This window comes from Rhinolophus sinicus, linkage group LG01 (genome assembly GCF_036562045.2).
Source record: "Rhinolophus sinicus isolate RSC01 linkage group LG01, ASM3656204v1, whole genome shotgun sequence".
NCBI classification, from domain to species: domain Eukaryota; kingdom Metazoa; phylum Chordata; class Mammalia; order Chiroptera; family Rhinolophidae; genus Rhinolophus; species Rhinolophus sinicus.
This window is the reverse complement of record NC_133751.1, coordinates 49,594,926-49,616,568: the sequence shown is the minus strand read 5'-3', so window position 1 is coordinate 49,616,568 and position 21,643 is coordinate 49,594,926. Positions and strand designations below refer to the sequence as shown.

At 44.5% G+C, this 21,643-nt stretch overlaps 1 protein-coding gene across 10 annotated transcripts in view; it reads left to right on the top strand.

Annotated features, from left to right (window-relative positions):
* Positions 1-21,643, top strand: part of DGKG (diacylglycerol kinase gamma) — a 197,279-nt gene that overhangs the window by 124,636 nt on the left and 51,000 nt on the right. For all 10 annotated transcript variants that reach the window (XM_019735850.2, XM_019735845.2, XM_074329136.1 and 7 more), the window contains one exon: positions 7,783-7,873. In XM_019735850.2, coding sequence (XP_019591409.2) covers positions 7,783-7,873 — 91 coding nt within the window. The remainder of the gene's footprint in view (positions 1-7,782; positions 7,874-21,643) is intronic.

The following is a 21,643-nucleotide window of genomic DNA, read 5'->3' as shown; positions in this document are numbered from 1 at the left end:
ATAATTTATAATTAATGTACTGAAGTAGCCTGTTGGCTAGGCATAGTTTTCCCCGGATGTGTAGTTTTTGGCCTACACAGTGTTCTTTTAAAAAGTTGAATAACTTGCCAACTCTAATAATCAAGAGATTTTACATAAAAACACATATTTCTTCTTCTCTTTTAAAAATGGCATCTCTGGCAATAGTTGGGCCCACACTCCTATATGCCAACCATTGAGGAGCACATGGGCCCTCCCTCCCTATCCTGTATTGTGTTATCTCAAGTTGTTCAGGGAGCGTGGAGAAACCTTAGAAATCAGTTGTTCAGAGCCTTTCGTTGTAGGATGAGGAAACGGAGGCCAGGAGACCCCAAGTACCCCTCATGGCGTCACATGTTGTGTGTATAAGAACTGGGTCTGGATGGCGGGTCTCTGCTCTGCTAGCCCAACATGGCCTCCACCACCTCATTCTGCCCCCACAACATAACACAGAACTTGTCTTGTGGTTAGCATCTCTTTCCCTGGGTGGACACAGAAGGCCTGAGGCATGACCCACTCGGGAACCTGATTACCAAAGTCCACACCACAAAGAGGAATACCTTCACTTCCAGTGCTCCGATTTCTAGAAATAGCTGTAGTGTCCTCTTTGTAGCCTTCTGAGTCCAAAGAAATGTTTTCATGTTTTGATGACTTCAAAAGTCTATTGCCCTTAAAACTTCCTAGAATATCAGAAAAGTGCCTTCAGAAGCTCATTGCCTTTGCTGGTAAAAATGCCCAGCAGCTCGTTTGGTTTCACTTGTGGCCATCCTTGAAAACAGACTATTCATAGGCTGTCAGGATGATGCCTGAATCCAGCCCTCTATTGCTAATATAAAAGAACATTTTTAATTAGTCTCACTTTTCCCTCATCTGTCAAATGAAAAGATTCAACTAACTAGTGTGCAATCCATGTTATTTTTTTATAAAGCAAGGAGAAATTCAGAAAACCCAGAAATAGAGTCAACCCACAGTGTCACTGCTGCTGTTTCCCACTCCTCCACGTGACTGAGAGTGACTTGGTGGCCGGATGAGGGTCTTCTGCCTCAAGGATGGGTTCACCTGGGTAGTTTGGAGCCTGACAATGAACCTAAGAATTTCATGGTCCTGGAAACCAGCCTCAGGACAACTGGTTAAGGATTAGTCATCTCCAGCTGAAAGGTGATTTTGAGCAGGAAAGAAATGGTGGGCCAAAAAAAACTCAGGAAGAGAGATGCAGAAAAAGCATTCCAGAAGTCATTAAAACATTGTTACTTTTATTTTCTGCAAAAAATATTGGCTGCCCCGATAGACCCCTATACAACTCTGCCCCCCCCCCCCCCCCCGTAGCCACGGAGGACTGACTCTCCCAGTGATTGTGTCTCCTAGCAACAAGGAAGAACAGTTAGTCAGCACTTACCATGCATTAAACACCTGCTTGGTGCTTTGCATTTGCCACATCAGCTTCAAAACTTTGGTGGGCACAGAATAATAGTCCCATTTTGTGGAAGAAATGAAGCTTCAAAGAAAGCACTTAAACCACTTGCCTAGCCAGTAAGTGGCAGAGCTGGTCATGAACCCCAGCCCTCAGATTCCAAATGCCATGTTCTTGTCCAACTGAAGATGAAACACAAAAACCAGTGCCCCATACAGCAGCAGCAGCAGTCCTCCAGCAAGGCATAAGAGGAGAGTGGCTGGGAGACATCTTCTAAAAAGAAGGGACCCTGGCCTCCATGTTCTCTGGTTGGCAGGGAGAAGGGGGGGGCGGTTGCACCTCAAAATGTGGGCTATCACATGCCTACAGGCTTTTACCACAGGCTTTGGAAAGTTGCGGGTGCTGGAGCTGGTAAAGAAAAAGGAAAGGGAAGATGAGGCAAAAGGGAATTCACTTCAATCTGTGAATTTTCTCATTTGCAGCAATAGTACCTACTCATAGGGTTCTTCGGAGAATGGAAAGAGATAATAGATGTAAAACGTTTGGCAGAGAGCAGAACCGAAAAGCCAAAGCCCCCGGAACAAGCAGCTATCTCTAGTCCCAGATCAACAAATAACCTGTCCACACTCCATACTCTTCAGACCTGCTCTGACAGTGTGACAGAACCAGAGTCCAGACTACTGCTCCCTGGTGTCTTGGTATGCAATGACAGTAAGCCGGGAGTTGGTTTCCTTCCTAATCTCCTAGCAGCTGAGAAAGGGGGCAGCCAGTAACCCGCAGGGAACCTGCCTCAGATAAGCCTGCCAGTGAAATCCTTGGCAACAACACCCCAACATATACAAAGAAAGGTTCCGTCTTGTCTTCTCTTATGTCATTTGGCCTGAAGCTGACTCCACTTCAGAGCCCACCATTAATGGCTAACCTCAGTCAGGGTTCTGGGAGCCACCGTTAACTGATTAGCCTTTATCCTGGTAGGAGTCTCTTCCTTTCTCTGTTCCTACCCCTCAGCCCTGCCTTTGTAGTTTCAACAGTGTTGGTGGCTAGAATAGAGGCAATCAAATAATCTCCCTTTATATTATTTCAAATAAAGGCTATAGCTATTTTTCTGAGGAACCAGATAAGTGACCTTCATTAGGAAGCGAGTACTTTGATTATTGACAAGGCATCAGCGACATTCAATCAATACACTTTTAATGTGTGTAGGAGACGTGAACCTTCTATCGACCAAGACCTGTTATAGATGATTTTGCACGTCTCATTTCATATTTATAATGCTCTGTTCAATATCAGCCCATTTTACAGGTAAAGAGGCTCCGAAAAGTAAAAAATTTGCTCAAAGGTATCTGACCTGTAAAGGGCAGAGTCAGAATTTGAGCCCAAGGCTCCTTGATTCCATTCTGGGATCTTTGCATTAGGCCACACTGCCCTCTCTTATTATAATTACCTGAAAATGGCCCAGGTTGAAACTGAAGTGGGAGGTGCCTAAAGAGCAACTTTGTCTGTCTCCCAGCGTTTCCTATTGCATGCTATGTTGGGGACACTTCAAGGGCACTGCTTCTGCCCCATTTCTGGGTGAGCTGAGAGAAGGAAAGGCACAGCGTGTCCTGGGATCATCTGGCCTTGCCAAGGCTCAATTCTCGTCTCCCTGACTCTCTGAGGCTGTGTAGATTCAAGACTAGAAGGTCCCTGTGACAAGTCTGATTCAACTCCTCTAGAACTCCTCTTTTTGGCCAATGCGAACTGGGAAGACCTGACGCTCTTCATCAGGCAGCATTTCCTAGAATGTGATGCAACCACTGACACCCCAGGCCCATTTAACAACCGGGGGAAGGAGAACCACAGCAGTCTTGTAAGTGTAATAAGAGCACACACCAGCTCGCTATATGCAAAAGCGTGCTAAGATAGAGTTGCAGGATAGCAAAGCACAGCTCTGGGGGCAGACAGTCTGAGTTGGGTGCCCCCTCTGCATTTACCCATTTTGCAACCTCCCCAAGTCTAGTTTCCTTATCTGTAGCAACCTTACCTACCTCATAGGGGTCTTGTGAGAATTGCAAGGGGCAGTATACGTAAAATGATTAGCAGAGTGCAAAACCAAAGGGCCATAGGAATAGAACGTATTCACATAACTAAAATGTGCCTGAGTTAAAACAGGAGAAATAAAAACTCTTAGCTTTTGGACACATCGTCTCCTATGGGCCAGAGGTTGAATGTTAGTGTCTTGGTGAAGCTATTAAAAGTACATAAGCTCTGTGAGGGCAGAGATCCTGCCAGTCTTGTTCATCACTTATCTCCAGGCCCTCCACAGTGCCTGGTCCATAGTAGGGCGCAGTAGATATTTTATGGATGCATGGATAGATGGATGGATGCTTGGATGGATGGATGACCAAATGGACCGTCTTTCAATTACAAAGAGGGCTGCCTCTGGGGAATTGATCTCCTGTGCCCCTCTCTCAGTGAATGGCCCTGCTATCTATCATGCTACCTAAAAAAGAAAACTTGGGTGTCACTTTGACTATGCTTTTTCATTCACTCCTTACAACCTACCAGTGCTGTGAATTCCACCTCCCAAATTTCAGCTTGTGAATCCGTTCTCTTCTCCCAAACTCTACCTTTGTTCAGGACCTTCCCAATTCTCTCCTGGATTTCTATACCACCTCCAGGCCTCCAGACTGTACCCATCCCTTTGAAACCACTCTCCACACTTGGTACAGAGTGATCTTTAAAAAGCACAAATCTGATTAGGTCACTGCTCCACCACCACCCACTTAAGGATGATTCATGACACACTACAGACTTTAAGATAAAGCCCGAACACCTAATCATGGCATCCCCAGCCTTTATAACCTTGCTCCTATCTGCCTCCCCAGCCTCTGTGGCCAATGGCCCCACCCCCACCTTGAGTTCCAGGTTTTCTCCAGTAGGTTTATGCTCTCTCTTGCCCTGTGCCATTGCCTGGGCCTCTTCCTCTACCTGGGATGCTCTTTTCCACTTTCTCTGTTCCCTTTCACATCCTTCAGAACTCAACCCTGGCATCGCCCACCGAGGATCCTTTGCCTAACTTCCCCTAGTCCCACTATGAATTGAATGTCTCTCCTCCTAGGGGCTCCCAGCGCTTAGCGTTCAGCCCATGACACTGTGGTCTGTTTCCTTGTCTGCCTTTCTCAGGTGCCTGGCTCATGGAGTGCTTTGTTTTGTTCTTCACTCTACCTAGTACATCCCCATCTAGTCCTGGCACTATGAATGGTTTTTGTATCCATAAATACTTTGTCTCACACCAAACGTGCACTTTCTCAGAAGCATATTCTCAATCGATACCTTTGGTCAATCATGTGATCAGTCAAGATATTTAACCCAGGATTAGGGTGTGGTCCATGACTCTGCAAAAATTACTAGAATAGCCATGTGGGGAACATATTTTTAACCAAAAGTCAACACACATGATCTGACAAATATGATCGCATATTTTTCTGTCCCAGAAAAATTTCACTATATAATGTCTACGGCTACACAACGTGATCTGTCATTTTTGCCTTACTATAATGTTATTCAAATGTGCCAACTCAAATAATAGCTAATAAGTCAGTAGCTGACATTCTTGGTAAGCTTACTCTGCAGCAAGCATTAAGTGAAGTGCTGTGCAATCGTCTCACCTAATCTTCTCATCTACTCTGAGGAAGATTTTTTATTATCTCCATTTTACAGATGAGGAAACTGAGGCTTAAAAATTTGCCAGAGGTTACACAGGCAGAAACAGGCATCTAACCAGGCGAGTAGTCTGTTTGATCCTCTCAGCCATTCTGTGATACTGACCTAACCATGACCTCTTAACCTTATTAGATCATCAGAAGAGCTACTGCTGGGCAAAAATAGCTGGTGGCTTCCGGAAAATTTTATTAAAACTCTAAATCTCCTGGCAATAACTTTCAAAACTCATGATTCAGACCAGCAGTTATATTTGAAAATGGAATCGCAGTGCAGGTCTCCTGGCTACAGAGATGCTCACGCTGCTGGAGAGAAACGCTCAACCTTGACATTTATGACAATCTGTGTGTTTCCTGTTACTGGGTCTTTTGCCATCATCGTCTATTGAAAGGCACTGACCCTCATTCTATCCTCCCTGAGAAATCCTCTCTTTCAGGTTTAATTGATCTGTCCTATTCCTTAGTTATCACTTCATTGGGATCTGAGCAGCGTTTCTCTAAGTCCTGACAACTGGCCTCCTGCCTAATGATCACCTGGGCACTCATACAAATGCATATTCCTGGGCCCCGTCCCACAACGGTCGCAGAGAATCTCTATAGATCAGAGCCCAGGAAGCACCATTTTAATCACATTCCCCAGGTCATTCTTATGAATACTAATATTTTAGGACCACAAATGTAGTCTCCAGATGCTCACAAGTCCAAGTGTGGTCCCTGGACCAGCATCCGCAGTTTGTCAGAAAACAAGGAATTCTTAAGCCCCGATCCTGAGGTACTGAATCGCAACCTGCATTTTAATGAAATTCCCAGGTGATTCATTCACATCATTGTGCACTCAAGACCCAGTGATCTAGAGCAGTGTTTCCCAGCATTTTTTCACATCACAGCATATATAGGAAACAAAAGCATTCATTTGACATACTGACAAGAATGCCTGCTGTGGATCTGGGGTTCAGCTTGCCCCAGACCCCAACCTGCTCAGCCTGAAGGCTGAGGACATTGACATCTCAGGCATACTCGTGACGCAGCACACTGGTTGGGAAGTATATCCAGTCCTTCTAACTTTCTTCATGAGGCATAACTCCCTAAATCGTGCTTATTCTTATCTCCTTTATGATTTATCATTTCTTGTCATGCATGCTAAGAGTCAGAAAGTTGACTTCCCAATCAGCTAGGTCTTAGAAATCTTCATGCAGTGAAAGAACACAGTCTCATCTTCAAGTTCCAGGTGGTCTTTCTGGGAAATGCAGAGAGAAAAGTTGTGTCTGCTATTCTGAAGCGTCATCTGCTATGGCCTAAGGAATACTACCGTGTTTCCCCCGAAAATAAGACCTATCCGGACAATCAGCTCTAATGCATCTTTTGGAGCAAAAATTAATATAAGACCCGGTATGGTATTATATTATATTATATTGTATTATATTATATTATATTATATTATATTATATACCCGGTCTTATATTAAAATAAGACCAGGTCTTAATTTTTTCTCCAAAAGATGCATTAGAGCTGATTGTCCAGCTAGGTCTTATTTTCGGGGAAACACAGTAGGCAGAACTAAGAGCTTTCTTCTCTCTGAAGAATGATCCTTTCCTCTTCGTTCACAAATCAGAGGATTAGCAAAATGTAAGGTAGCTTCCTCTCTACTGAAGAAAGTGCCAAGAATATGATTTTGTTTAATCCTTCCTTAGCAAAATCTGCCAGTTTATAATCTAGACAAGTGTCCCTTCTCTTAGCCAGCCCCCTGATAGTGGGACGACAGTTGGGATAGAAGAAATGGAATACATTCAGAATCACTTCCTGGTGAGACCATCTGACCACAACGACCAAGTGTCAGGACTCACCATCTGACTTTGCAAAGCCCTCAGCTATGTGAGAACCCCATTGTTTTTTCCCCACTGAGGAAAATGTTGAAAATTTTAAAGCTCAAAATAGTGAGCTCTTAATTTGAACCAAATATGACAAGGTCTACCCCTAAATGAAAGATGGTGATGATCTAAGTAAATATAATTGAGGAAGAGGTGGGGGAACTATTGCTACCATACAACTCAACTTTTTTTTTTTCTTTTTCCACCTAGCCTGCAAATCTGTGTCTAATTCTCTCCACTGTGCTTCTCCCAATTAGAGCATAGACAAAGTAGCACATGTTTTGGCTGGTGTATTGTGGAGTTATCGCTCCTCTGTCCTGAGACTGTACACCCCTCAAGTCTCACAAACCTGTCTGAGCTTCCCTTTGTACCCCAACTATATCCAAGCGAGAGCTCTGACTGAAGTCCCTCTGCATCAGCGGTAGAAAAGACAGCGACCAGAGCATACTGTCACGACACCCCGGTTGATTTTCATGGAACTCTTCCCTTGATCCGGATACAGAGGCAAGCAGGCCTTTCTCCTGCTCTAACCAGGAAGTTCAGGGACCAGTTGGCAGTTCACCCAGAGAAGCCATGATGTCTAAGAAATGAATGGGTTTTCCTCTCCGTTCATAGCAAGAACAGTTGGGAAAATATTTCCACCCCTGATGATCTGATTAACAAGTGCTAAAACAGCAGCTTGGGGAATGCTGAGGGCTTAGACCTCCCAGTCCCGATAATACAGCTATTTTACTTGACTGTTTCAAATACAGATATTGAGCCATCTCTTTGCTTCATGGTCCAGGATGAAGAACAAGCTGTGGTACTTTGAATTTGGCACCTCGGAGACCTTTGCAGCCACCTGCAAGAAGCTCCATGACCATATAGAGTTGGAGGTAAGTACCCAAGGGGGAAGAAGGCTTCCTGGACGTTGGTGCTGCTCCTGGACTGTCACACACACTCTCAGGACATGTCCCCTTAGATCCTTGAGAGGTGATCCAGAGTGTGGTCCATTTGTTGTACTGCCATGCTGTTCCCAAACCACTCGGCAGCCTCACTCAGTGGAGGCTTCAATGGCTGCAATCGCCTTTCTTGACCTGTCCAGCGAGTCCTTAGTCACTCTGGGGCCTAACCGCCCAAAGCACCCAGGGCCACAGTCCATTCCTTCTCTTACCCCTCTCCCCACTGTGGCCTCACAAGTCCCCTTTTTCAGAGAGGCAAAGACTTAGTTGCCGCCATCACAGGGAGAGGAGTTGCTGCTGGGATAGAGGCAATATCCCAAGCCTCGTAAAAGTCTGGGAACTGGTGGCCACAAAGCAGCAGGGGTAAGAGGTACGAGAGTTAAGGCCACAGGTGACCAAACATCCCCCAGCTCACCCACCTCAGCTCTCTTTGCTGCTTCAAGGAGCCGACTCATAGATACCCAGGGTCTACTTTGTAGGTGTGCAACCTGTACAATTGCTCAGAAGGGCTCTCGGTTTAATGCTCTTCTGTCACCGTCTTGAAATTCTTGATAATTTTTTAACAAAGGGCCCTGTATTTTCATTTTGAACTGGGCCCTTCAAATTATGTAGCTGATCCTGTTGGTGCACTCGTGTTTTACTAACTCTTCCGGCACTTGTAGCAGCCTGCCTCAGACAGTTTGCCTGTCGGCTTTCCTTCCCTAGTTGATAAGCTGCCCACTTCCCACCCCTTCACCCCCACTTCTGCTGGGTTGCTCTGGTGAAGTCTTCTCACTGATGTGAGAAGTCCTCTTGGTCTCTGGCCACCTGAAAGCCCAAACTTCTCTGCACACCAGCTCCATCTCTGCAGGAACTCAGGTCCGTTGTTTCCCTTGCCCATGGTTCTCAGCTACCAACCCCAGCATCCTATGGGATTCAGGCCTATAGTCTTGTTTTCACTTGAGAAAAACAAGTGAACGGGGCAGCCAGAGTTCAGCCAGGATGGGCTCGTCCTGGCCCACAGCCTTTGTCCCTACCCTAAACCGGCATTAGTAGTCTGTTGGGGCCTGGGCATCCCTAAGAGAAGTATTTAGCCTGAGGCAGTGTGGGAAAACCCCACCACACCCTGCCGGAAGGGAGCCTGTGCTCACAGGGAGTTTTCACAAACAAAATACAAAGCCAGAAATTCTGTGCTTCTATTGGACTCATCAGCCTGCCTCTCCCGGTTGGTTGCTGGGTTACCAACCTCAGGGTGGGAGGAGCCAATCCAGCTAATCCTCTGAACTTTTGGCCAGCTCAGTTAGAGGGCAGAGAGGCCCAGGAGCCTGGGTGTGTCCCCAGGTGGTACCACCTACACCTGGAAGAGGCTGAGGAGCCAGCCATCTTCTGTTGATATGTAAATCCATTGTCTGGGAGCTGCAAGTGCTGGGCCGGAAGCTGAGCACGGCTAACCGAGATATGTGTGCATGTTTCCTGTTGGCGTGACTGTCTGGTGGGGTCTCTTTAAATATACCCCAAGTCAGGGACAGCCCTGCCTAACCACTGCCAGCTGCAGACGCACAGCGACTGCTTGTTCTCCCTGCAGATGGCCTTGAAACTGTGCCCAGAATAGAGCAGCTTAGTTCCCCTGCCTCTGAGGCCTGCCCTCCAGGCCCCCAGCTCCAGGCCAGCCTTGCTGATGGTCCCCTCTGGGTCCAAGACACGATGGCTCATCCTCAAGCTCACAGCAGGCTGGTGGCCTGGTTGCTAAAGATGCTGGAGGCCTCTGGAGGGGGTTGGTTGTTCACATTGTGGTGCGTTGAGAGCTTTGAGGAGCACTTCCTGTTTTCCTTATCTCCCCATAATGAGTCTCTTTAGTATTTATTTATTCATGAGGTTAAGGGAGGGGTGTTGTGACAGGTGGCTCCTGACACCCCACAGGATTGGGGCAGGTGCCATTTTTGCATCCAGAGAACAGTGGGTAGACAGTCCTGTGCCTTGTGATCCAGAGGGGGACAGAGAGACAGAAGGGGGTGAGGCATGTGAGTGATAGGTGTTAGAAGGCTGCAAAGCACTACAGGTAGATGTGAGAGCATGAGGGGCCTCAGCAAGAGAAAAGAAACCATGTTAACTGATCTTCTAAATGTGACCACTGCGCACATCAGCTCAGGCCTGTGAGAGCCAGCACACTCATCATTTCAAGGTCAAGAATTTCTTATCCCAAGAATAACCCCAGACAGGTATTTATACAACACATCACCATTTTCAAAACCCTACTGCAGCCTTTATTCCATAGTCACACAACAACCCCATGAGCTAAGTAGGCCAGGTATTATCCCCATTTCATAGAAAAATAAGCTGAGGCACAGAGGTTTAGAAGGGTAAACAGAAGGGAGAGAAAAATTAAAAGGTAAGAGGGAAAAGTCACATGCTTTGACTGCCTGCCATAATGTGTCCCCGTTTGACACTATACCCCAGTGAGGCAAGTACTATTACATTTTTTAAATGATGAAACTGAGGCTCAGATACATTAAGTAACTTGACTAAGAGTCCATTGCCGGAAACTGATAAGAGAGAAGGTTCTAGGTTTCCTGGAATGAGTTTAGCTTAGAAGCCAATTAATACAGATTTACCGAACAAGTGCTGGAAAGTCAGTGAGTTCTTCAGCACAGAAGCACTATTTTTTCCTCCTTGTTGAATGTGGGACCATTTGGTTCCCTCTCAGCTGGGCAGATCTGCTGAGAAATGCTTTTAAAGACAAGACTCACAGTCTTCCCACTCATTTGAGGAAGGAATGGGTTCAGGCTGGGCAGTAGGTGACAGTCACAGAGGAGAACTGCCTTGAAGTTTACAGAAAGTTTTCCCACACAGCATCTCATGTTATTGTGATCCACAAAACATGCAGGGCAAGTATTAATGTTTTCACGTTATGGGTGAGGAAACTGAGGCTGAGAGGTTCAGCGACTTGAGAAAGGGCAAAAAGGTAAATGGTTCAGGGGAACAGATAAAGTCGTGTGTGTGTGTGTGTGTGTGTGTGTGTGTGTGTGTGTGTGTGATGCTGGTGAAAATTTAGATGGTGAAACTTAATGCTAAAATGAGATTATGCAAGGAACATCTCCATGAAGAGGCTTTCACATGAAATACATCCTGTTTGTCTGAGTCTAGTGGCTTGTTGAGAAGGACTAGGAAACTTAGTCCCTTCTCTGAAATTAAGCTTACAGCCCAGCTGACAGAACACACAAGAATTCACATAGCACTCACCTAACTGGTGCTAAGGAAACTGGGTCCAGGGGTCCTGGGGAGCCACGGAGCCAAATCACTGTGGACACTGTTTTGAGGACTCAAGAGACTCAGACGGGGAGAAGGTGACTCTAGATCTACTGCTAATCGTCACACACAAGACCTGGGAGTTAGCCCTATTCTGCAATTAGGTTAAATAAATTGGTGAACTGTGCATCTGGGCCTGAGTATTCGCATCTATAAAATGGGGGGAAGGGCCTTAGCCTACTTCCCAAGTCTATTTGTTTCAAGTTTTCAGGTTTTGTATTATTTTGTTTTTAATGGGAATGGTGCTAAGCACCTCACAGAATCTGCAAAGCAGCTTCAAGTTGCAGGTGTCATAATCACCTTTCCAGATAAGGGAATAGAAGCTGAGAGAAGTCAAGAAGCTTACCTGGTCCACAGTGTTGTGTCTGCTTGCTCACGGGCAGTGAAGGTATTCACGGGTCAGGTAGAAATATAGAAGGAAGATTTACTAAAGTTAGAGAAGGTCGGAGTCTGCTGCAAACTACTGCGTCGAGTCTTTTGTCTCCAGTTTTATATTTTCTAGCCAGGATATAAATCGCTTCGGCCTGTAGTGGCATTTTCTATTGAGTTCGGCTTTATCCGTTGGAGTGGGGGAAGGTGCAATTCAGCCGGTTATCGCAACCTTTGCATGTTATGTAGATTTAAGTTGGAGCTGAGAGTGGATCCCATACAGATGCAAAACCTCTCCCAATTCCCAGGGCCAGCACTGGGCAGAAGTAAATAGAAACATTGAAACTGGTCTGCATAGTAAATGTATAGGAAGCAGAATCATTAAGAGGCAAAGAAAGAAAAGAAAGCTTTCAAAAGTCCCACGCTAAATTACATTCATTAAATCAAACCATACCAGAGCTCCAAATCTCAAAATAAAAGATGTAATGCCACCATTACAATCCCCTGTCTTAACACACAGCCTATGAGTGTCAGGTCAGGCTTCAAATACTGATTTGCCCCTAACCAGGGAGTTTCAGCGCAGTACTGGTACTTCAGTCGAGAACAGAGATTCTCAGCCAGGTCATATCTGATCTGCTTTTATTCACATACTTTTATTTATTTCCACATTTCAGATAACATTAAAAGCAGGCAAGAGATTTTTTACATTTATCAAAAAGAGATCATAAAAAAAATTGCTCAGCCTAAATGCTTCCTTCACCGGAATACAGAGGAAAGCTTGTGAAAGCTAGTGCTGTTCTTGGAAAATGGGTGCTCAGTAAATTGTGGTTGGCTGTCATTAAAAAGCCAGCGTGTCACCCAGATGGCTCTCAGCATCCCTGGTCTGAGGCAGTCTCTCAGGGTCTCTCAGAGTCTCTGACTTCTCTACACTTCCGAAGCTACCCTTGACATTCATTCTAATCTGATTTCACCTGAATAAACAGGTAGGGGAATGGAGTGAAGGAGGCGCACAGTGAGTCAGCTCCGCTACCCCAGGCCCAGAATAGCTTTGCAAAGGATTTTAGACTGGATCAGTCAAGTGGAACAAACCAGGCGGCTTTGATTCTAGCACATACTTTACATGCTGTGGAAATTTTTCATTTTACTGGCAAAAAAACAAGAACTTCCAAAATTCCTTGACATTTTATCTACTTTAAAACAATGTTCACAAGGGAAGGTGAGCCAGCTCCAGTAATATGAACCTCTACATGAGGAAAAGGGAGTCCAAATTTGGAAGCTACTCAAAAAAATCTGTTATCCAGTATATTTTGGGAATCGGCACCTCAGTTCTCCCCCTTCCAATTGAGGATTTTAAAACAAGAAAAAAATACTACAAAGACTTGAGTATATCAAATACTCCCAACTTCCCCTTCACTTAGAATTGATACTTGTCCATATGTGTTTTATTCCCTTCAAGTATTTGTTAACCAAAGAAATAAATTACAGATAGAACTGAGTTCCCCCACCATCCTTTGTGTTCTGCAACTTGCCTTTTTCACTCACCGTTCCATTCTTGAGATCTCCCCATATCCATGTTGACAGAGCTTGCTTGTTACTTTTAACTGCTCTGTAGTGCTCCATGGATACCCCACCATGATGGTGAGGAAGAGCAGAAATGGGAATTCTCAGACACTGCCTGTGGGAATGTAAGTGGCAAACCACTTTTTTTGACAATATATGCTGAACTGAAAATGCCTTTGTGGACTGTATGACCCAGCAGGTTCTTCCCAACCTGGACCTAGAGAATTTGCTGCACGTGAGCTCAGCAAAAGATGAGCACCGAGATACAGTGCAGCATTTTTTATTGTAACAAAATGGAATCAACCCAAATAACTGTTATTCTAGCACTTTAAAGAGACTGTGTGTGAAAGTCCTGAATGCCACTGAATTAGACACTTTGAAGTGGTTAATGTTGTGTTATATGAATTTCATCTCAATTTTTAAAAATTTAATTTTACAGAAGGGAGTGTGCTAGGCAGAGTGCTAGGGATATTTAATCCATATCATGATATGGGCCCTGTCTATGAGAATCATAAATTCTAAAACTAACATTTAGCACAGCCATTTGCATGTAAAGAAGCTTAATAAATAATGAACGTGATTACTTTCAGATTGGGCAGATTCCTTTAGCTTAGCAACTCTAATCCAATTAAGTGCCATTATTTCTCAAAAGAGAGAAATCAAGGACTTTACAGGTTAAGTATCTTGACCTCGTTCCCCCTGCCAGTAAGTAGCAGAAGAGAACTCATGCCTCTCCAGCTCCAACTGAGAACACTGGCTTAGTCTTCCTTTGGTATCCACCTGCAATATTGCACTCTTAAATTAGAGGGGAAGAGGTCTTCAAGCACTTTGGTTTCTTTGGGCATCATCAAAACCTTCTCAGTCTGGGCAGGTAGAGCAGCCTTCCAAAGTTTGGATAATGAAGGTGGGAACTGACCAGACGCTCAGCCCATCAACCCAGCCACAGTGATCCCGAGATGACATGAGCACATGTTCATGGGGAAGGGAAAGTGGAGAAGAGCATCAGAAGGGATTTTGAGTTCTTGGAAAATTGAAGGTGGCAACCTGATTATGCATCAAACACTAAAGCAAAAAGAAGGCCGGAATGGGCCTGAGAGAAACATCTGGCTTCTAGTCTATTGTTCCCTTCCTCAGTCAAGTCCAGTGGCTCCATCATTCCAGCACCATCTTCATTGTGAGATCACCCAAGGCAGCTCATGCCACTTTCGCTTTCTTCTCCTTGCCCATCCTACAGTGCTCCAATGCCCCTACCTCAGTGTCTTCCTCCTCCCTGCTATGTCTGCTACACTCTTCTCCTGATTATAAGAGTAATCCGAATTCATGGTAGAACATTTTAAACTATAGAGGGGCAAGAAAGAAAAGTAATCCACAACGTCATCAACAGGGATCAGCTTTGTTATAATGTTGACCTTGTTTCAATCCTGTAATAATATTAGCCCTTATTTCTTTAAAATCAGGCTTCTGGAGGCCCTCTATGATTCTTTGATTTCTTAAACCTTATCCATTTTTAAACACAATTCCGTCTTCCCTGTCTTTCTACTTCTTTCAGCCAGGCACTGCCTACAAGTTTCCTTCAACGATCCTTAAAATCTTTCAGCCTACTTGTTTCCGTCAATTTTCTCCTATAAAATCCCATTGTTTACTTGCAGTTTCTGACACATAACTTTTTCTGTCCCTTAAATGACTCACTTTTTTATTTCCTTCAAATGTGTACCCTGCATTTTACTTCAAGCCTCCATTTATCCATATGCTTTTATTTTCTTGTTCTTTTCCATTTCCTTTGTTCTTTGTGAATTGCTTTGATTTTCTTTGTCTTCAGACTCCTGGCTATACATACTTTGTGTCTTCCAAGGACTTTGGAATAACTTTTAAGAATGAATTCAGTGGGGAGATACACAGCCCAGTGGATAGACCAGGCCCAAGGAGGTCTCCGAACACCAAGGTTGGGGTCACATGACTCAGTGTGTTGGGTTAAAAGGCAACCCCACAAAAGGTTCCTGGAAGATCTTCAGGGTAACCTCTGCCCCAGTGAGCTTAACTTCTCACTGTCAAGGTCCCTTAGTGAAAGAATAACTTTCCCCAAGCAAATACATCTTTTAAGTAATAATGAATTGTGAGGGCTTATCAGTGGGAAATGTATTATTTCTCTTAGACTTTTTAGAATACTAAAAAGAATTCATGGTCTTCATCTCCATAGTCAGGAGATTCAGCGACCTTGGGGAACAGAACTGTTCCAGTCCTTTTCTGCTTCTACCACTGGGTTATGAAACAGATTATTATATACAAGTGCATCTTGTTGGCTATAGTAGGTAGGTCTTTGTTTATCTATGTTAGTCAGTGAGATCATAAACTTGCTAATCCTAGTCTTCTATAGAAGAGGAATTTAAAATATAGAAGAATTGACTCTTTTAGGAAGGGCCCATCAAACAAGGGGTTGGATAATACTAATGTACACACATGCATGTTACATCTCAAGTGCCTTCGAATCAACAAATGATAATAGCAGCCACTTACGGAGTACTTACCTTGTGATAAGTTCTGTCCTGGCACTTTCAGACATCACCTTATTTAATCCTCATAAGAACTCTACATGGAGTGGATTATTCCTATTATTTTCACAAGGACACTGATTTTCTGAAAGATAAGTAATGACTCCAAGATCAGATAAGCCCCTCACTCACAATGCCACGTCATTCCCTGTGGGAGCTGGCCTCCGCATTACACTTCCGTTTGCCACCTAATGCATCTGGCTATGGAGGTGGTAGTGAGGTTCCCATCAGGGACTTGGCACGTACATTAGGCAGGCAGCCGTTTGAAGCAAGGACTCTATCTTATTCATTCTATATCTCCAGGCCTAGCATACTGCCTGAAATGAAGTAATTACTCTATATTGATTGTAAAATTGAATCAAAGTGGGAAAAGTCTCATAATTAGTGTGAACAGTAATAGAAATGACCACTTGACCAGTCTCAAGGGAGACCTTTTTGTTGGAAGCAACCAAAATAAAAGGGAACCACCCTGGTCCATTTGTAACACAAAGGGGGAGATGGCTGAGCCTTTGGCCTGGCACTCAGACATTCTGCGAACACCAAACACCGTGGTGAGTGGGAAGCCCTCCCACACCCATCTCTGAGTTGTTGCTGGGAACTTTGAAAGTAGCAGAGGGTCTGGGACAACTGTGAACCCAGGACAGGAAATGCCAGAGTTCTCCCACCTCTTTCCCACCAAAAAGAGTTAAGACAGTGAGTGGGCAGAGCCCATAGGGCAGCAAGGGTGCAGGGCAGCTATGGGTTCAGAGGAAGTGACCCTGAAAGGCAGAAGAGAGGATCTCCATACTGACCTCTTACTCATGGCCCAGAAGCCTACCTGCCCCTGAGCCCTGCCAGTCCCTATGGCCATCAGCCCTGCTCTGTCTGCAGGAAGGTCTGACCACTTAGAAAACCTCATCCACCCCAAGTTGGCCTGAGCTCCCCAGACAGACAGTAAAGCCTGTTAACCCGCACCCAGAGCAAAAACGCCTCAACACACCACGTTTCTTTAACTTGAGGAGGGTGGAGCAGTGGATAGGAAATGGCTTTGCCCTCCGTCCAACTCTGAGGCAACCCACCACCATGAGCTCTGAGAAACAGCAGTTTTGTTTTGGAAACTGGCACCCAGTGCAGGCTTGCTCCTGGAAATGAATTTGGTTCCCCCCAGCTGCAATGCTCTACTTCCAGCCTCCCTGCCAACACCCCCTTCCAGCTGCCCCTCTCAAAGGCACCATTGTGCCTGCCTGGCACAGCAACAGAGGAGGGCTGAAGAGGAAGCAAACATGTTCTGCCCATGGGATGTTCCTAAGCAGGTTGTGTGTACATGGCTTCAATGCTGCATTCCTTGAACCCACACAAACCTGCCAAAACTCCATCGTCCCTGTCACAGATGGCAGCCACTTTCCAGTCTAACTGGCCTACCAGAGCTCACTGTGAGAGAACACAGAGCACACAGCTGAGTGGGCAAGGCTGGTGAGGGGTGGGTGTCAGATGACAGTTTTTCAGAACAGCACTCTAGCCTGCCAAACAAAATAAGGCAGAACATAGACTCTGAATCTGTGAGCCGGAGAGGGGTTTAGTCCCACTGACCACTCAACAAACTCATTCTGGCATATTCTAAGTGTACATCCAGCCTCCTCCCGAATACTCCAAGGATAGGAAGGTCACTACTTGTCCAGAAGTCTGCTCCATTTTGGACAGCTCTGACTTTCAGAAAGTTCTTCCTGATGTTGAACACGTATGTATGTCCCATTCATCGCCATATCCTTCCCTTATCAGCACGTAGCACAATGCTTGGAACAAAACAGGTGCTCAGTAAGTGTTTGTGGGATACACGACTGAATTGCCCATCCAGTAGGCCTGTGTTCGCCCTCTGGGGGCACATAAATCATGCCTTCTTGCTCCGCCATGTGACTGCCCTTTATGCTTCACGTCTATCTTCCACGTTGTCTCTTACTGATCTTCACCGAGCTACATATCCCCACTTCCGTATCTGACTCGATGTACAGACCCATGACTATCCTGACCACTCTTCTCTCGATAGACTCCATATTTTTCCAGTATCCTCTTTAAAATGAAGAAGCAAGTCTCTTGCATCTAGAATACTCCAAAAACGGGCCTCATAGGTAACAGCACACAAGGTTAGCAGGCATCGAGTATATGCTAAGTCAGACTGTCTTCTTGATCTTGTCATTTACATCTCATGCAGAAGATTTGCAGGTTCATGAAGCCTACCACACACCTGAATAAATTTGGAAAGAAGGACCTTCTTTAGTTTCACTGAGTCAATGTTTCTTCTTCATCTATGAAAACAAGGATACAAATACCAAGATAGCAAGGTTGTGAGGTTAAACGTAAAATATATGAAGTGCCTGCTTTATAATACTCAATAAATGATATATATTAATGTTACCATATAAGATATATTGTTAGTATTAGTGTTTAACTGCCCACAACAGACATGAACTCCTAAAATGATATAAAACAGTCCCTCTGAACTCAAGGGAAGCCACTGTCTTGTAAGATTTCCTTCCATCCATGCCAAGCCAATTTTTTTTAATTGTACTGGACTGTCTTTCCAATAATGCTATCACCACTCATCAGCACCACTCAATTTATTGCCTTTTCTTCCCTCAGGATACACATCAGATTATTGACACTAAAAACACTCTCTCTAGGTCTTCTCTAGGGAAAATAGACATCATTGTTTGTCCTGGCTGCTTTTCTTTCACTCCCAATAAATTTCTCTATTCTGGCTATAGGCCCTACAGATATGCAGATATCTACTTCCTGCTCAGTGGTGTGCTGGAGCCTGCGTACTTGCTGGCTCCTCTCTGCCCAACTCTGCTTTCAGAGGTGTCATGTTGGAGCTTGAAACTGCCCGGTGTGGCGGTGTTCATACGAGGGAACCCACCACAGAGCTGCTGCTGCTTCTTCTCCTCCAACTCCTGCCACTGCCTCTAGCATTGACCTGCTGGGAGGGCCTCAAGGATAGGGATCGTGTCCCATTTCTGTTCCATTTCCAGGGGCTCGCACAGAGGAAACAGTTCTCATCATTCTTAATGGACGAATGGATGCTTTTGTCTTCTGTCTCTTAATGTCTCTCCCTAAATTGTACCCATGTACCTTATTCTTTTTACCAGCTGTTCAGAGATAGATTTCCCTTAGCTGTGATAAGAGGACTACTTCTTGCAGCCTTGGGTTAACCTTCCAAATCTCTCCCTACCCTGAACAGTCTATTTTAGTTGATCAATATATTCATCCTGGGAAGTTGTGGGGATTCATCTGGAAGAAACGAAACCTTGTCAGGTTTCTTTAAGGAACACTTCTGTTTCCATTTTTGGATTTCTCCATATTCTTTCTTTCAATTAACAAATAGTTAATTTGTTGCTCCGTTATGGGTAAGACATGCCAGGAACTATGGAGAACACAGAGCAGTGTAACATACGGGCCCTACCCTCTGGGAGCTTAAAGTCTCCTGGAGACAGGTGAATATACATACTATATGGCAGAATATATATTCCCTATAAGGTACAAAAACAAAGCAACGAAAACTCGGAGAAAGGGAATATCAATTTTTAGCTAGACATTTGGAAACGCCTCAGGAAGCAGATAGCTTTGAGCTGGAAGAGTAGGGTTTTAATAGGCATAAAAGAGTTGATGAGCAATTTAAGCAGCAAAATCAAAAGCAAGTAGGCCCAACTCTGTGGCCTATATGCAGACAAGTTTGGGCTACCATGACGGCCTTTGCTGGGGCCCAGCCAACCCTCTTCCTCAGCTACTCTCCTCTTTCCAAACCAATGGAGGGAGACCTTGGACCAGTGCCCAGCCTTTCCCATAGTCTAACTTACATTCTATCTGCCAGGCCAATTCACAGAGAATATCCCCCCACCTACCTACCAAAGCAGAAAAGCTCCCAATGTAAATGAGTACTACCATCCCATCCTTACCTGGTCCCTACAGGACTCTAGGGCTATACAGGGTAGTATGCTGTTGCTTTCCCTTCACCTAATGGCTATCAGCATCCTATTCCCTCAAAAAAAAGGAGGGGGGTTGTGATCTTGGTCCCGTCTTTATGTCAGCCACCCCTCTGCCCACTCGATGTATCTGAGGCTCTGACATGAAGCCCAAGCATCAAGGGAGGCCACCCTGTCCTTCTGTCCATCCCCCTCTCAGCCCATCAGAACCCCTATTCAAGCATATCCAGATGTCATGTATCCCTTCTTCACTGTAACTGAAATATTGTTTTCCCTAGACATTGCTCAGCACTTCCCTACTTTCCTCTTCAATAGATGCCCCCTCCCACCCGCTTTCTCACTCACTAGGGAAGGAAAGGATTCCAGTATCATCCCCAGACAATGTCCTGCCACTGTCTTCAGCATCTTCTTTCCACTCCATTTACTTCCCATCCTATGCATTCCCAACTTCTTCCTTCTATGCATTCATCCAACAAGTCTTCATTCAGTATCTTCTCTGCCTCAAACATCCATGAAGGACCTTTTCCTCAATCATATTATTCGTTAGATCCCATCTTCTCTCTCCCGCCCCATTTGCCCTCCAACCACTTGGAGATTCTGACTCTGTTCCCTCACTACCACCCTTACTCACCCTGGAACGCCCTAGTTAAGCCCTAGCTCTTGCAAGAGATAGCTGTGTAATCTAGGAAGGTCCCTTACCAACTCTAGGTTTCATTGTTCTCATTTTGGTAATTAGAGATTACCAAATCTAATATTCCATCTGGTTTTCTGTGCTTTGGCCCTCATCCAGCTGCCAAAAATTCCTCTTTACAAAATTACTCATGACCTCTTGGCTACCAACCCAAATGACCAAAGGTCTATTTCCAGATCTGCTGACTCTGATGGGACTGAGTACCTTTCAAGACTCTTCAGGTTTTTAATTCCATGAGAACACAGATCAGAGAAGAGAGAAAGAGAGAGCTCCTTTAGGAGAGTGGTCAGGGAAGAATTCATGGAGAAAATGGCATTTGTAGAGATTTGGAAGAAAAGCATAGAAAGGGTGCTAGGGTGTCCTCAAGAAGACTGTATTCCTGGGTCCAGACAAGGATCATCCTTCTCGATAATGAAAGATTCAGGTTGACAACACCTGAACCCACCAACCAATGTAAACATCATGCAAAAAAAAAAAAAAAAAATGAGACAAGCAAATTATGTGCTTCCTGCTGGGACGCAATAGGAAATATACAACCCCACTGATAAAGTATTCTTGCCAGAAAGTCATCCCTGAAACTGATCAAGCCTCTAGATCTAAAAGTACCAATTTAGTGAAAATAGAGGAGACACCATGAATGTTTTAAAAACACCGCAGAGAGGCAATCAGTAGAATCCAGAATCTGAGAAATGCTATACCTTAACTTCTCAAAGTGTGGTCCATCACACATGGGAGTCACCAGAGAGCATAGAAATGCAGAGTCTCAGGCACCACCTCAGACCTCCTCAATCAGAATCTGCATCTTAATAACCCTGCAGTGATTTGTATGCATATTAACCTTTGAGAAGCTCTGCTTTATGGGACAAATGACCCATTTCCTTCAAATAATATTAAAAGACAAGGGGAAAAAAGGATGGGGAATTTATAGATCAAAAGAAGCTAAGAGACAGTATCCATCAAATTTAATCTGTAGACCTTTCAGACAAACGAATTATTTTTAAAAATGAGGCTATCGCAGAAATTTGAAGTTACTGGATATTTATTGATATTAAGGAATTACTGTTACTTTTAAGAGTGATAATAGTATTGGGGTAATTCTTTTTTTAAGAGTCTTATTTAAAGATACATACGAAAGTATTTATAGATTAAATGATAGCGTATCGGGGATTTGCTATAAAATAGTTCTGTATGGAGGTGGGGAAATGAACTGGGGTAGAGTTAAAACAAGATTAGCTGTGAGTTGCTAATTGCTGAAGCTGAGATTTTGAGTAAATGGGATTTATTGTTCTTTCTA